Source organism: Colossoma macropomum, unplaced genomic scaffold (genome assembly GCF_904425465.1).
Source record: "Colossoma macropomum unplaced genomic scaffold, Colossoma_macropomum, whole genome shotgun sequence".
NCBI lineage: Eukaryota > Metazoa > Chordata > Actinopteri > Characiformes > Serrasalmidae > Colossoma > Colossoma macropomum.
The window spans coordinates 1,284,595-1,302,043 of record NW_023494788.1 but is presented as its reverse complement, the minus strand read 5'-3'; the positions used below and the strand labels follow the sequence as shown (position 1 = coordinate 1,302,043).

General features: G+C 43.1%; 1 protein-coding gene across 1 annotated transcript; it reads right to left on the bottom strand.

Moving 5' to 3' along the window:
- Nucleotides 1–303: 303 nt before the first annotated feature.
- Nucleotides 304–13,392, bottom strand: cdk10 (cyclin-dependent kinase 10). The gene is made up of 13 exons (XM_036567990.1): nt 13,262–13,392; nt 11,739–11,811; nt 11,105–11,176; nt 9,554–9,656; nt 9,289–9,370; nt 8,230–8,297; nt 7,087–7,139; nt 6,383–6,452; nt 6,206–6,265; nt 5,492–5,615; nt 3,131–3,270; nt 1,421–1,473; nt 304–1,013 (listed from the first exon to the last, which is right to left on the bottom strand). The coding sequence occupies exons 1-13, from the start codon at nt 13,337–13,339 to the stop codon at nt 901–903; spliced, it is 1,089 nt and encodes a 362-aa protein (XP_036423883.1). The 5' UTR covers nt 13,340–13,392; the 3' UTR covers nt 304–900.
- Between the last annotated feature and the right edge of the window lie 4,057 nt (nt 13,393–17,449).

The window sequence follows — 17,449 nt, the reverse complement described above, 5'->3', positions numbered from 1 at the left end:
CAGGGGTCACCATGACTACAACACAGATATAGACATTTTATTTACTATCCAGAACCACCAGTGAACCTACACGAGTCTTCTGAGTTTATATGGAATGTTGATGATGGAAAATAGTGGAAAATCTGAAATAATAAGTTTTCTTTGGGGACTATTTTGCCTCACAGCGCCCTGCATGTATCCCTCCACCATGAATGGAGTTTAAGTTCTCTAAACTATCATAAAACAGTGTCTCAGTCATCAGGCAGTGAATTCATAACCATTTCATGTAGGAACTTTCTGTGAGGAGCTTTTAGAGGGGGACGTCTGGTTCCTATCACCACCACTGTGAACAGTTCTGACTCAGTAAGTTTATCTAGAACAGAAAGAAAAGAATTTTTGAAAATTCTTTTAAAAATTTGGAGAAATTCAAGTTTTCTTCTCTTCGTCTACAAAGTTAACATTTCTAAAACAAGATTTTTCTTCAACAGCAAAGAAACACACATCAGTCAGTCTATACAGCCATCCATGCACAATATATTTAACATATTGACCATTATTTATGGACTTCTTGTGAACTTGTGTATAAACTACACCTGCCCAACGGTCACGTTTGGTCAGCACTGTTCCGTTTGCTAAACCAGCTCGGCGGCAGGTGCAGTGACTCCTCACTGGGGTTCAGTAAAGTCTCACAGTTCATTGTAAATTAGCTCCTTTTTTCCCTGATGGGCTCAAAGGTGCAGAACAGTCCTCAGCCAGAACACTTTCTCTTCAGGTCCAGCTCCAAACACACCTGTGCCAGGTAGTCAGTGCTCTCCAGCCCCTGTGTACCTGGCTCAGGTGTGCTGTGACTGGAACAGAACAAACTGGTGCTCCAGTCTGGTCTTGATGTCGCAATTCCCTTCCTTTTTTTGATCGGCAGGGCTAGGATGCGATGGAGCGTCCAGTTTTGCTGCGTTTTGATTGGCTCTCGGCTGCCGGCCCCGCCCGCTTGTTTCTGTGGTGAGGGAATGTGGGCATGAGCTCCGGCTCACACGCTGCAGAGACACGGAGAGAGAATCCATAAACATCCCTAAATACTGACAAAGCTCAAAGCTAACAAGCCAAACACTGAGACTGCAGAACAGTCAAAATCAACTATAAACTATAAAAAACATTCATTTTTAAAAATAACGTTCATATGATCCACACTGTCAGTCCAACAGACTGTAATACACTACAGGAAGTGTAGGGGGCGATATGGCTTCTACTGTTTCATTTAAAAAGCCTCTATAATGCGCATTTTAAACATTAAAAACATTTTAAAAATGTAGGTGCCTCTCGCAGCACATCAGATAACTATATTAGTCAATTATTAATAATAATAATAACAATAAAAGTAGACAATAGTTGTAATCCCACCTAATCTGTATTAGATTATAATCTCACAGAGAACAGTACTCACGCAGAGGCTTCTCCTTGAAGTATGAACTTTCCAGACAGTCCTTTGCAGACGCCCTAACACACACACACACACACACGCACACACGCACGCACACACGCACACACACACACACACACACACGCACACACGCACGCACACGCGCACACGCACACACGCACACACGCGCACACACACACACACACACACACACGCGCGCGCGCGCACACACACGCAAACGCACACACACGCGCGCGCACACACACGCACACACACGCACACACACGCACACACACGCACACACACACACACACGCACACACACACGCACACACACACGCACACACGCGCACGCGCACACACACACACACACTGTGGGTAAATGCTGTGATACTGGGTGAGTATACAGCTGTCTGTACAGGTCTTCTTTCAGACAGAACACAAATGATGAGTTTTTATAATGCTGTCAAATTTGAACAGATGTGGGTTCTCAAAAGGAGACGTCGGCCAAATTTCATACAGAGTGACTTTCGGTATGAGAAGAAACAGATTTTTAACAAGTTAAAGCAACACTGTCGGATTTGGAGCCCTCTCTGGTGGAAATGTGTAACTGCGCACAACGTACGGAAGAACGTTCTGTAGCGTCGGTTGTGTTTCGAACCCCCATGGATGAATCTGACTTTTGCGAGGCTGAATGAGAATCGAAGAGAACTCGGTCTAATCTTGTTGAAGGAGCGTCTCTGAGGATGAGAGTGAATTATCTACTACTGTCAGCACATCTTCATCAGTGTGATGTTGATTCTGAGATCATTTGAGGCCGAAACATCGAGCCGGACCTCCTTTTAGAGTCTGTGTGTGATATTAATACGTAAAGACGTACGACGTGGTGTGAAAAACTCGCCGCCTCTGAGTTTAAATGACTATTCCTGGCGTTACAGGCGACTCTCAGCAGCGCAGACTCACCATATTTTAGCCTGTTTATATTCTCCTCTCAGTAACGACACTTCATTCAGTTTTAACTACAAATACTAAACAGTGCAGCTTAAAGTCAAAACACCCAGAAAGCAGTGCAGCATTTAGACACAGCTGTATTTGCGGAGTTGTTGAACTAAAACCTCCTCAGTAATTACGGCTGTTTTAGTCGCTCACTGTAGATCAGGGGTGTCAAACTGAGCCACTGAAAGGATCGTATTAAAAAATCTCAGCGAATCTGTGGAACAGCTGAGTTTTCATTTTAGTTTTACTTAACATTTTGCCACGACCTGAACAGGCCACTGTTTTTTCAAAATACAATGGCAAAAAATAAGCACTAAATATTCAAAGAATTCAAAAAGAATTTTAAATAAAACTAAGTTTTATATAAAACAGACCACATTAACTGCAGATCACTGACACCTGGAGGTGTTTTTGTTTTGTTTTTGTGGTGCAGATCGTTGTTGGGGAGGGGGTGGGAGCACACATTACATTGCAGTGCATGTTGGGAACTGTAGTGCAGCTCATGGTGAAACGGGCAAATATTAATAGAAAATTAAAATAATTTTGTGGGCCTGACTCGGGTCTGACTCGGCCCGCGGGCCTCGTGTTTGACACGTGGGCTCCAGTTTGAGAACCACAGCTTTGTTGCACGTCATTATAATCAATCAGAAATGATTCTAATGTTGTAAAATACATGCAGTTGACTCTTTAATGCTGCATGTTTATGCACTGCTATGTGCTGCAGTGAGCTTCACTGTACCTGCGCTGTGGGTTGTACATGAAGAGCAGGTTGAGCAGCCTCAGTCCGGCCTCCGACAGCCAGGTGAACTTATTCTTCAGGTTGTTGTACGGCTGCTTCCTCAGACTGTACTGACCGACCAGCGGCAGCCGGGAGAAACCCTGCAAACACACACGCTTAAACCAAGAGCCCAGTGAAGAGTCTAAATCCCCAAATAAAGAAAACTCAACAACACTGACGATGAAGTACTGAATTAGTTTATTAAAGCCTGTCAGTCTCAGCGCCACAGAGGAAGCACATCTGAAGTGAAGGTTTAACGGCAAAGAAAGGAAGTTATAGATATAAGAATATATAAGAATATATAAAACTAAACGGGGAAAAGAGCAGCGTTACCATTTCCAGCTTAAGATTCATGAATTTCAGTGGAAATGCAGTGACTGGAGCATTTTTATCACTCCAAAGCAGAAACAGTCAAGGATGTGTGGGGCTGTTGGGGGATGTGTGGGGCTGTTGGAGGATGTGTGGGAATGTTGGAGGATGTGTGGGAATGTGTGGGGATGTGTGGGGCTGTTGGAGGATGTGTGGGGATGTTGGGGGATGTGTGGGGATGTGTAGGATGTGTGGGGATGTTGGGGGATGTGTGGGGATGTTGGGGGATGTGTGGGGATGTTGGGGGATGTGTGGGGATGTTGGGGGATGTGTGGGGATGTTGGGGGATGTGTGGGAATGTTGGAGGATGTGTGGGAATGTGTGGGGATGTGTGGGGCTGTTGGAGGATGTGTGGGGATGTGTAGGGATGTGTGGGGATGTTGGGGGGAATGTGGGGGATGTTGGGGGAGGTGTGGGATGTGTAGGGATGTGTGGGGATGTTGGGGAGTCGTGGGATGTTGGGGGATGTGGGGAATGTTGGAGGTGTGGGGGGAATGTTGTGGGGATGTGTGGGGCTGTTGGAGGATGTGTGGGGATGTGTAGGGATGTGTGGGGATGTTGGGGGATGTGTGGGGCTGTTGGGGGATGTGTGGGGCTGTTGGAGGATGTGTGGGAATGTTGGAGGATGTGTGGGAATGTGTGGGGATGTGTGGGGCTGTTGGAGGATGTGTGGGGATGTTGGGGGATGTGTGGGGATGTGTAGGGATGTGTGGGGATGTTGGGGGATGTGTGGGGATGTTGGGGGATGTGTGGGGATGTGTAGGGATGTGTGGGGATGTTGGGGGATGTGTGGGAATGTTGGAGGATGTGTGGGAATGTGTGGGGATGTGTGGGGCTGTGGGGGGAGTGTGGGGATGTGTAGGTAGTGTGAGGGATGTTGGGGGATGTGTGGGGTTGGGGGATGTGTGGGGATGTGTAGGGATGTGTGGGGATGTTGGGGGATGTGTGGGGCTGTTGGGGGATGTGTGGGAATGTTGGAGGATGTGTGGGGATGTGTGGGGCTGTTGGAGGATGTGTGGGGCTGTTGGGGGATGTGTGGGGCTGTTGGGATGTGTGGGGCTGTTGGGGGATGTTGGGGATGTGTGGGGATGTGGGGGAGTGGGGGATTGTGTGGGGTGTTGGGGGATGTGTGGGGATGTTGGGGGATGTGTGGGAATGTGTGGGGATGTGTAGGGATGTGTGGGGATGTGTAGGGATGTGTGGGGATGTTGGGGGATGTGTGGGGCTGTTGGAGGATGTGTGGGAATGTTGGAGGATGTGTGGGGATGTGTGGGGCTGTTGGAGGATGTGTGGGAATGTTGGAGGATGTGTGGGGATGTGTGGGGCTGTTGGAGGATGTGTGGGAATGTTGGGGGATGTGTGGGGATGTTGGAGGATGTGTGGGGCTGTTGGAGGATGTGTGGGATGTTGGAGGATGTGTGGGGATGTGTGGGGAGCGGGACGCCGCCCACTGGCCTGTATTCTGGGAAATTTTTTAATTTAAAAAAAAATGGACATTTTTGGATTTTTCCATAAAGTACTGAAGTATATATTTAGTGTTTAACCGCTCTGTGACGTTCACGCGCTTCTCCTGGGGTACTAAATTTTGACGTAACAAGATCTGTCTCAAAAGTAGCCGGTCGGCCGAGGAGCGTTTGGGGTCTGAAGGTTAGTTTTAGCGCTGGAGCTACGAGGCTAATGTAGCTAAAAGGTAATGAACCTGAATTCAATATTCGCCACCTTTTTATCTCTGGAATCAGGCGGCATTTAAAGAGGTGCAGGGATTCGAACAGGAAGCCAACTTCACACAACAAACACGGCTTTTGGATTAAGGGGGGGAATTTCTAGCCAAACTGCCGCTTTAGTAATTCCGAAGCATGATTATGAAAACGTGGTCATATTTTGGTCATTACTGTCCAGATAAAACAAGCAAAAGTCTTTCTAACGTCCGTCAGCTGTGAGTGTTGAACTCACCGGCCAGATGTTCTCGTTGGGCGTCCCGAGGAGCTGCACGATCAGATCCAGCTGCTGGATCTCAGAGCTGCCGGGCAGCAGAGGCTTATGGGCCAGGAGCTCCGCCAGGATGCAGCCCACCGCCCTGCAGGGGGACACAGAGAGGGTCTTTCTGATTGGTGGCACCTGATTCTGCCACCAGAGACGTTTGATTCAACATTCAGCTCAGACGCCAGGAGAGCAGCGGAGTCTAACGGCAGGCAGGAGTTCAGGACTTACATTTGATTGATTAAAGTAATTTGACTGCTAGATAATTGATATTGTTTCTGCACTTCGGTTAATAAGCTACACTTAAACTAATTTCCTTTACATGCTTTTCTTTTGCACTTGCTTTTAATTTTTTAATAATCTTTCAGCTACTTTCACTTTTTTAATTTTATTGTTTTTCACTTTATCTATTTTCCCCTTTGATGTTCCTTTTGTTTTATTTGTGTGAAGCACACTGAACTATCGGGTGTATCGAGGGGGAATCGTACCACAGTCTGGGAGCCGCTGCTGTAACAAACTGATAACATCTTTTATTACAGTTATTTGACGTTTCCTCCTGTTCCTCTTAAACAGCTTATTAACATTAAATCTGCTGGTTCTTCAGTCCAGAAAAGATCTAGTCCTGTTCAGTATTAGCTCAGCTAGTACTGCTCAGCTTTAACTGACAGGGAGTTATTTAGCTCATACCACATGTCCAGCGCTGTAGTTTGTGTTTTGGTCCCTAGGAGGAGCTCCGGAGCCCTGTACCTGCAGACAGACAGACAGAGGAAAAGGTGAAGGGTTTGGCCCTGGATGCTGTGCTGGTGTCAGCAGGAGGGATTATGGGGGATTAGAGTTAATCAGGCTGGATGGCGTCACACTCACCAAAGTGTCACTACTTTGGGGGTCATCGGCTGCTGGGGAACACCGTACACACGCGCCAGCCCGAAGTCCGCTACACACACACACACACACAAACACACACACACACACACACACACACACACAAACACACAAACATACACACACACACACACACACACACACACACAAACACACACACACACACACACCATTCATAAACACGTTACAGACAGGAAACACGCTGTCCAATCACAGAACACAGCCAAGGCCAAAGACCAGTCTTAAGCTCCGCTGTGCTCAGGAAGCCACTGCAGTGCAAGTCAAGAAGTCAGACTTAATTAAAGAGCAAGTCTCCTGCACTTATCAATCAATCAATCAATCAATCAATCGATCGATCGATCAACCTTTACTTTCCCTCAGAAATACACTGAGGGCATTTTTCAGTGCAGTCAAGCATTTGAAGCAATTAAGTAAACTGACTGCAAAAAGTAATAAGGTTAAATAAAATAAACAGTAATAGAACTAAGATCACTAAGATCAGATAAAAAAATCAATTAATTAATTAAAATGATTAATTCAAAACCATAGAAAAAAATCAGCCCTTTAAGGACGACAGGCTGTATGTGTTTTACAGCACTCCACTGTCAGTGTGAGTGAAATCACCTCCACTCATTTCTGACTGATTTCTGACTGATTTGTTCCGGTGTGTCTGATGAGGGACTCACCGATCTTCACGCAGCCTTTATCGGTCATCAGCAGGTTGGACACCTTCAGATCCCTACAGGCAGCATAAACAACACAGTACAGCAGGTTTATTCATACAGCACCTTTCAGACACCGCGGCCATTCAAAGAGCTTCAGAAATGAGAAAATATAAATTAGTATTTAAAAAATGTTGGAGAATATAAATTAAAAACAGGATTAAAATAACAGATTTAAAGGACGGCAACTTAAACATTATATTAAAAATTAAAAGATTATGCTAAAATACTTAAAAAAACAAAACACTATGTAAGTGCTATACAAATGGAAGACATTATTATTATTGTTGTTAATAATAATTACTATTATTAATATTACTGCTGTTATTATTAGAGATGGAAAGGTGTGAATCAGTTTTGGCCGATTTTCAGCCCAAATACGTGAGCGGCCGGTGTTTCTCTTCCGATCCTGAGAGCTGATCAGTGACGTAACACAGAGAAGCCGTTTTTCACCTGAGCGCCAGAAAGTAACTGCTGACCATTTAAGGTGGAACAGGAAAATTCAAACAGGAAGCTGACGAATGTGACGCGACTTCAGCCTCGTCACTAATATAAAACACTTTTCCTGACGAATATTATTACATATTTAGCCTGTTTTGCTGTGAACCCGCTGTGTGAGCCTGGAGAGCTGCTCTAAATGTAATTAATGCAGTTTGTTGTCAAAGTTTAGAGGATTCATTTCTGTTAGCATGTTAGCATCCATGCGCTAGTCTTGCGTCCTGCTCCATGACCTGCAGGTTTGGCAGGAACTGAAAAAGTGATCGCGTGTCAGCGCTTTGAACCTTTTCAGTACATCTTCTATTTCTTTCATTTGTTTATGTTTTTTATTTATTTTATTCCTATTTGATCTGTTATTTATTAAGTTGTACTGTTGCAATTTTATAATAGTTTATTCTGATTTTATAGATTTTTTATTGTTAAATTTACTTTTATGATTATTATTTTTAAGTTTTTAGTCCCTGTTTTCTGTGTTGGCTACACTGTAAATGAGTGTCTCCCTCAGTGTACTGCAATTTTAAATAAAGGTTGATTGGTTGATTGATTGATTGATTGATTGATTATTAGCCGTGTTACAGTACATTAAGCTGTTCTGCTGTTGTGTCTGACCTGTGCAGGATGAAGTTGTGGTGCAGGTAGGTCAGGCCTCTCAGCAGCTGCAGGACGATACACTTCACCTACAGAACAGCAGGACAGACACGATGAGCCGCTGCAGAACCTCTTAACTACACACTGTTAGAACCGAACAGCTCGCCCATATAGACTGGTGAGGCGTTACGGGTTCTACTTCCATCTGCTGTGCTGCTAAATCAGGACTAGAACGTACAGAAAAGATGACAGAGCTGACGGCGGGACAGTGACTGTGTCTCATCTTCAAATAAAGATGCTGATGCTCTGTTTTCTGCGACACAAAGGATCTGGAGTGATATTCGATACAGATACATCAAACATACCTTTTAAGATATCTACACACTTAAAGATGGTTCTTCAAGATAAAGAAAATGGTTCTATATAGAACTATGAACACTCAAAGAACTCTTTGCATAATTACATAAATTGCATGGCACCAAAAAGGGTTCTGCTATTTTTATAGGCTTGACATTATCAAAACAGAAGAACCTTTTTTGGTGCTGTATAGAACACTTTTCAAAAGGGTTCTATATAGAGCCATTTACAGCACATTCTCCATCAAACTGAAGAACCAATGAAGAACAACTAATGATGCAAAAGGTCCTTTGAGAGTTCATGGCTCTATATAGAATCATTTTCCTTACTAAAGAACCCTTGAAGAACCATCTTTAAGATTCTACTTTTAAATAACAAGCCAAACGGGAACGCGCCTTAAAGCAGAAATGAGTGTGTTAAAGGGAAATCCACCAAATTTCAAAATTCCCCCATAATTGTGTGTGAGGTGTAAACAGAGAGATTCAGAGTGGTTTGGTGTGAAATGGTTCAGATGTCTTTACAGTGGTGGTGATAGGAACCAGGGGTCGCCATGACTACAACACAAATATAGACATTTTATTTACTATCCAGAACCACCAGTGAACCTACACGAGTCTTCTGAGTTTATATGAATGTTGATGATGGAAAATAGTGGAAAGCACTGTGAACAGTTCTGACTCAGTAAGTTTCTCTTACTGTCCAAATGTGTCCAGGTGAGCTCACCTGTGCTTCTGAGAACGGAGACTGCATGTTCTCCAGCAGACTGGCCAGGTCCTGCTCACAGTAACTCATCACCAGGAACAGGCTGAGGGACACACAGAGGTCCAGTTCAGAACCAGTCAGCACAGAACCGCTCTAAAGTTCAGACCCACCTGACTGAGTGTGCTCTTCATAATCGTACAGACATTCTGATCTAAAGGATTACGATTTAATGTGTTTGTAAGACATTAAAATTAGTATAATATTCAGTAATAATAATAATAATAACCTCTCTAAATGGCTTCCCACCACCACCTCCTTCAGCTCCACGATGTTGGGGTGTCTGAGCCGCAGGAGCAGAGTGATCTCTCTCAGACTGCTGATAGGAATCCCTACAGAGGGAGAGAGAGAGAGAGAGAGAGAGAGAGAGAGAGAAATGAGTGTAACATGATCAAAAAGTTAAATTCAATGCTTTCAATAACATTTTTATGACTTTTATATTTATTTTTTATATTTATTTCTTGTTTTAGGATAAATCATTTTTTAATTCAAAAGCACTGCAGTTTAAGTCTAAAGGTCAGTGTTAAATATTGTGTCCAGTGCAGAGGTCAGTTTTAGGAACCATTAGTTTATTATTTGTTTATTTTAATTTTTATTTAATTTTTGATCGTCTTTTTCTCTTCTTCCTCTGTTGTTTTTACTTTGTATCATAAAACCCTTTGAGCTGCATATAATATGTGTGTGTGTGTGTGTCTGAGTGTGTGTGTGTCTGAGTGTGTGTGTCTGAGTGTGTGTCTGAGTGTGTGTGTGTCTGGTGTGTGTGTCTGAGTGTGTGTGTGTGTGTGTCTGAGTGTGTGTGTGTCTGAGTGTGTGTGTGTGTGTGTCTGAGTGTGTGTGTGTGTGTGTGTCTGAGTGTGTGTGTGTGTGTCTGAGTGTGTGTGTGTGTGTGTCTGAGTGTGTGTGTGTGTGTGTCTGAGTGTGTGTGTCTGAGTGTGTGTGTGTGTGTGTCTGAGTGTGTGTGTCTGAGTGTGTGTGTCTGAGTGTGTGTGTGTGTGTGTGTGTGTGTGTGTGTGTCTGAGTGTGTGTGTCTGAGTGTGTGTGTGTCTGAGTGTGTGTGTCTGAGTGTGTGTGTGTGTGTGTCTGAGTGTGTGTGTGTGTGTGTCTGAGTGTGTGTGTCTGAGTGTGTGTGTCTGAGTGTGTGTGTGTATTATTACTACTAAGTTTCCTTTAGTCAGACAGAACCAGCTGCTGTAATAAACTGTCCCAGCAGGTCAGTGTGGCTGGTCAGTGTAGCCGGTCAGTGTAGCCGGTCAGTCTAAAGGCACTGAGAGGTTTAGTTTTATATCAGAAATGTGACTCTAATGAGCCAAAATTTCTTATTTTGAGAGAAAAAATAAAAGATGGATGAATGAATGAAATTAATGTTTGTGTTGTAATTAAGAGCCCATCAGTTCAAAGGTTCACTATTTAACGACCTTTAAGGCTCAATATTTACAGAATATAAGACAATAAGACTTTACAGAGCTGTAAGACGACAGGCAGAGTTTCAGCAACATGTTCTCATTTCATAAAGTTTTATAATCTTTTCCCGCCGTCACTGAGCAGAGCGGCGACATGAGGCAGAGCCTGATTGGTCCTCTTGTGTATTCGAAGTGCTGATTGGCTCACAGAGAGAACCTTACAGAACTAAGCTAGAGTTTGAGTTTGGAGACGGAACCGTTCTGTTTTCTGTATGAAGAGTCTAAAAATGCAGACGACTTAAAAACACCTCACATGATGATAAGAAGCAATCAGGCCCTAATTTCCCATAATGCAGCAGTGACTTCACTCATCCACTCACCGTCCTTCTCCTTGTCCATCCGCACTTTCTTCAGCGCCACGATTTCGTTTGTGGTCGTGTCTCGCGCTCGGTCTGCGCAGAGGAGACGAGACGTTCAACCTCCTTTACACTTTATAACACATTCACACAAATATCTACACAAACATCCCTCTGACCTCACAAAGACATTAAAGGGCTCATATACTGCAGTTTCCCAGGGCCTGGAACTCATTTTTTTAACACTGTGTCCACTCACTGTCCACTCTATTAGACACTCCTACCTCGTTGGTCCAAAGTGAAACTGTACGGTCAGTCTAGCTGATAAAAAGGACAATGAGTGTAGAAGCAAGGAGGTGGACTTGAAGTGTTCGGTGAATGTGTATATATATACACACACACACACACACATAACATGTATATGTGATATGAATAGAATGTAACACGTAAACATAATCATGGTTGTGATGTCACAACCATGATGAATTTAAACTGGGCTGTTTCTGCAGCTTATTTCCCATATATGATGTATGGACTACCTTTAGAAACTCTACCATGTTTACACAGACCCACTGCAGCAAACTCTTACTTAATAAAAGGGGTCAATTCAGTTTTCCATTATATGGGCCCTTTAATTAGTGACGCAGGTAAGACTCACAGACGATGCCGTACGTTCCCTCTCCGATACGATTCAGCTTCTCAAACTCCTTCACATTCCTGCAGTTCCCAAACTGAGAAACAAACACACAGTGAGGACACATTACACACAGGTACGCTTATCACCTGCAGGCCTTTCACAGGTACTATTACAGGCGCACCTGTAGCTCTGAGAGGAGAACCTAACAGGTTTAGCGCTGATCACACGCTCTGCGCTCCTGAAGGTTCTCTGTGTGTAACGGAAACTCCTGCAGGATTAAAGCTCTCCAGGCTGCCCTGCCGCGTCTCTTCCAGGTAAGATGTCTTCGTGGAATTCCTCTCGTGCGCAGGTGTTGCTCTCACCTGCCCGCGCCACGTTTGGACCGGGCTCAGTCCCACCAAGAGGGATTTCTGGCTAATGCCGGCCGCACACCAAACGACTATTCAAGCGATTTCACCGTCACAGACAAATTTCTAATGTCGGAACAGATTAATGAGAGTGTTGTTAGATTTGCGTCGCGCTCTCGATCGTGTGGTGTGATGTGGGCAGGACCGCTGTCCATCTTTTCTTGTCTTGACGTTCCCAAAAAATTCATTTGTTTTTGACCTCTTAAACGTCCAGGCCCGGCAGTGAGCCCAAAGTTTTATCACACACAAAGTTTGCATTGAAGCCGCTGTAGTTACTGAATAATAAGCCTGTAATAAGCCGGAGATCTTAAGGGGCTCATTTTATCTCACGTTTTTCGTCGTGGCTCATGCAGACAGTGGCCCTGTGGGGGTCTTTACACAGTCACTGTGAAACTCTCTGACTGGTGTGTCTTTAGATGTTGAGGGTCTCAGACTTTAATCTTTTTAAAGTCTTTTCAGGATCTTCTAGTGCACAGTCAGCGTTAGCCAGGTAAACATAGACCCTGGATTTTCAATCCGGTTAATCACTTTTTTGCAGGATACATCACCATGGCAACTCACGCTGCAGGGCTGAGCTCATGATGAATCAGGGGTTAACTTCTGACCAATCAGGGCTGAGCTCAAGATCAATCAGGGACGTCTTCTGACCAATCAGGGCTGAGCTCAAGATCAATCAGGGACGTCTTCTGACCAATCAGGGCTGAGCTCATGATCAATCAGGGACACCTTCTGACCAATCAGGGTCTGAGCTCATGATCAATTAAGGCTTAACTTCTGACCAATCAGCGACAACTTGTGACCAATCAGGGCTGAGCTTCTGAGTTTGTGGCGCCAATCACGTTAATAATATAGTTTTTAGCAGAGGAACCAAAAACATCTCACACTGATATGAAGAGCAGAGCTAAAGCGGTCATCACTACAGTGATCGCCAACACGGCGTCAGTGCGGGCAGCGCAGCTTTAACCGTTATAAACGCTTTACCTCCTGCGTGTTTACGCAGGTTTTCCTCCTGTTTCGTGTGTCTCGCGATTAGCTGTTCGTCATTAGCGCCGCATCGAGCACGGAAACCTTCATTAACGGAGGAAGCCGAACAGAACTCGGTGAAGCCGTTAGCCGTTAGCCGTTAGCTGCCCTTACCCGCTGCTCCTGCGGCACCGCGAAGCTCCTGCTGCTTTTTAATGACTTCAGTCTGATGGGCTCCGGCTCGGGCTCCATCACTCACACACTCACACACACTTATAAACACTCATAAACTCTCACACACTCACACACACACTCCGGTACCGGAGCACAGACAAACAGCGGCCAAATCTCGCGAGAAAAAAACAGCAACCACCTCAGCGTGAACTCTGAGGCCGCATCTCAAACGGCTCCTGCTCCCTATATAGTGCACTACGTGAGTTATGAACGTTTGAGTTCTGTTTGGTTCTGTATCCGAAGACAGAACGATGAACTGGTAGTAAACACGTGGCTGAATACCAAAACGCTCTTTGTTAAAGATATGTTGCACTATTGGGTGCCGGAAGTAAGCCCTACGTAGTGCACTATGTAGGGAGTAGGGAGCTATTTGAGATTCAACCATATGCTACGCTACAGTAGTGTTATTGTTTTATAATTTACTGTATAACAAATATGATGACCATTTCCCTTAGACAGATTATTATTAGTGGTAACAATAATAATATTAGTATTGTTTAATTATTGTTTTGATAATTATGATATCTGGTCTTTCCCATATTAGCATATTAGCAGGTTATGTGTTCCTTATGGCTTTACAGTTCAAAAAAGACAACTCAGTCTGTTTAAGCTGTAAAGGATTGTGAGGCACTGAATAAATGTATTTGTGATGTCTATAAGTGCAGTGAGCTACAGTTTAGTTAGCACTGGAGCTGTTAGCAGGCTAGCTAACAAACAGACTCCTACAAAAAAAAAAAGAAAGAAACAACACATTTAACTCCAGCTTTAACTTTAAACTGGACTCTAAATCTAATAAACAGACAAACAACAGCCAAACAGTGAAATTTGAAGTCAACAGTGAAAGAAAAGTCCTCATTGCCTCACATTCCTCCTTGTTTACTGTATCAAAGTTGAACAATTCTGCTATAATCGTCTTTTTAAAGTATGAAACCTTGCATGGCTGAATAGAGGACACTCCATCTGTAGCTTAAGGTTTTTATTTATTTGTTTATTTTCTTTACTTCAAAAATCTTAAAAGTTTGCCTCTTTTTCTCTCTTTTCACTCCAGTATTTTTTCCTAAACTGATTTTATGCAGGTCAGGCAGGTCAGGTAAGATTCATGTAAGACCATTCCAGTCTTAAGATGCATAAACAACAACCAGATCTCACCGTGAGCCGAGCAGCTTCGGCTGAAGTTCAGTTTACAGACAAAATAATAGAAACAGCAAACAGTTGTTTATCCAGATTTCAGAATCAGAATCACGTCTCACATAAAAACTCATAGCCAAACAGTTTTATTACCCAGCAGGTACATGTGCTTCACAGCGATACAGACAGATATAAATAATCAATAAACGGCAGAAACAGCAGGTTCAGGTTATCTTCAGTGCTTTGATCAGCTAAAATATCCTCTCAGTTCATAAATATGACCTAAAATAAAGCTGATGTAAACAGAATCTCTCTGAAATAAAGCAATATTAATGTTCAAAGACAGAAAATAAACTCATTCTCCTCAGATAATCCTCTATGGATCTGGATGACACTTAATCTATAATTCAGGTGAACAGTAGTCTTTACAGGGTAATGTTTTATGGTTAGATATGAAGTCAGCAGGATGGAGGAGATACGAGCGTAAATAAAGTGACTCTCTGACAGGCAACGCGGCTCAAAGGCTTTCTTCGTCTTTCTACAGACACTCTCCTCTGTGGACACACCTCTCACTTCTCCAACGCACTCTCCTTTCCTGATGGAGAAAAAGAGAAAAACACGACTCATCAGAAAACCGAGCCTGTCTCAGACCGCTGACTCAGCACTCTGGCTTCATTAGGAGCTTCTGATATTTTGTTTTTGTTAAATAGTTAGAGATAAACAGGCAGACGACAATATAGACAGACAGACTCCAGAGGATTTTTCTTTAATGATTAACTAGATTCATCTGCGGTTAATGATAAATTTAATGCTATATTACAGGCCAGTCATGTTTCACAGGACTAATTAAGAACTAATCATGTTCACAAAAAAAAAATTAAGTGCCAATCATGTTTCAAAGGAGACACTAAGGACCAATCATACTTCACATCAAAAATTAAGGGCCAATTAGATTTAATAGGAAAAATTAAGGGCCAATTACATTTCATAGGGAAAAAATAAGGGCCAATCGTGTTTCATCAGAAAAATTAGGGGCCAATCATATTTCACCTTGTCTGCATGAATGCACAGTCACTGCTGTGCTGCGGAGGTGAGATCACTGTCTAAGTCCAGCGACTCTTAATTATATATATAGTTTAATGGGGGGGGGGTGACCTGCGCCCCACTTAGCCCCAGATAATTACTGATGATTAACTTAAAGCCTTAACAGAATTACGTTGGCTAGATAGCTAATGTTAGACATTCACACCTGCACTGGGCCGTAACATAAACTAACGTAACTCACATTAGCTAACGTTAATATAAACTAACGTAACTCACATTAGTTAACGTTAATATAAACTAACGTAACTCACATTAGCTAACGTTAATATAAACTAACATAACTCACATTAGCTAACGTTAATATAAACTAACGTAACTCACATTAGTTAACGTTAATATAAACTAACGTAACTCACATTAGCTAACGTTAATATAAACTAACATAACTCACATTAGCTAACGTTAATATAAACTAACGTAACTCACATTAGCTAACGTTAATATGAACTAACGTAACTCACATTAGTTAACGTTAATATAAACTAATGTAACTCACATTAGTTAACGTTAATATGAACTAACGTAACTCACATTAGTTAACGTTAATATGAACTAACGTAACTCACATTAGCTAATGTTAATATTAACTAACGTAACTCACATTAGTTAACGTTAATATAAACTAACGTAACTCACATTAGTTAACGTTAATATGAACTAACGTAACTCACATTAGCTAACGTTAATATAAACTAACGTAACTCACATTAGTTAACGTTAATATAAACTAATGTAACTCACATTAGCTAATGTTAATATTAACTAACGTAACTCACATTAGTTAACGTTAATATAAACTAATGTAACTCACATTAGCTAACGTTAATATAAACTAACGTAACTCACATTAGCTAACGTTAATATAAACTAACGTAACTCACATTAGCTAACATTAATATAAACTAAATTAACATTAGCTAACGTTAATATAAACTAACGTAATTAATATTAGCTAATGTTAATATTAACTAACGTAACTATCATGATGTGCATTATGAGTATTTCAAGCTAACTTCTCTGCTGATTGTCTCCACTGTGGTAGCGTTCAGTCATTGATGGAGCTCCTCTTCTCAGAGTCTGGTACTTGCGATGGAACATGACCTGCTCATGATAGCTCAGTGGTCACCTGTCCTGGTCCTGGAGACCTTCCTGCACAATCAGGTTCTAACCACAATCTGCCACACCTGCCCCACTAATTACCTTCTTCAGGAGTCCCTGATTGGCTGGACCAGATGCATTAGTGCAGTGCGGGAGGGAAGCATTGTGCATTGTGAAAAGGGCTGATATTAATAGAAAATGAAAATAACTGTGCAGGCTGGACAGGACTGTGCCACAGGCCTTGTGTTCGACACGTGGACATTAGGTTTACCTGAGGGGCGGGGCAGCTTGTTAGATAGGTTAGAGAACCAAACTCTGCAGGAAAGTAGATCCTCAGGAGGAGCAGAGATCAGTCAGGCTGTCGTATTCTATCTCTATCATCCAGGTTAGACCAGCTCAGGGGGAACATGATTAGAATGTGAGGTGTGTTCTCTGTAGTGCAGTGGTCTAGAACCCTCCTCCTGGGGTTCTGCTCTCCTGCAGGGTTTAGTTCCAACCTGCATCTAACAAGCTTTAATCATGCAAATGATTCTTTGAGAGTTCATGGTACTAAAGAACCCTTGGAGAACCCTCTTTTCAGGGTGTCTGTGTGTTGCAGGTGAGAGGGGTACCTGTGCTCAGTGTCTCTCAGTAAGGGCTGTTAGGCTTTTCCTTTGATGAATCTGCCCCCCACCACCACCGGCGTCCCCGGCCTCCTCTCCTTATTGGCCTCTGCTATGGACAGGCCCGTTTTCTGAGACAGCAGGTCCTCGCGGGAGGGGGCGGTGATGATGATGGTTGGGGGCGGACCGTTCCGGG

Excerpts from the sequence above, each read along its gene's own strand:
- cdk10 (XM_036567990.1), bottom strand. The coding sequence starts at position 13,339 with ATGGAGCCCGAGCCGGAGCCCATCAGACTGAAGTCATTAAAAAGCAGC. Across the intron at positions 9,657-11,104 it reads GATGGACAAGGAGAAGGACG|GGATTCCTATCAGCAGTCTG; the intron begins GTGAGTGGATGA and ends CTCCCTCTGTAG. Across the intron at positions 3,271-5,491 it reads CCAACGAGAACATCTGGCCG|GGTTTCTCCCGGCTGCCGCT; the intron begins GTGAGTTCAACA and ends GTGTGTTTGCAG.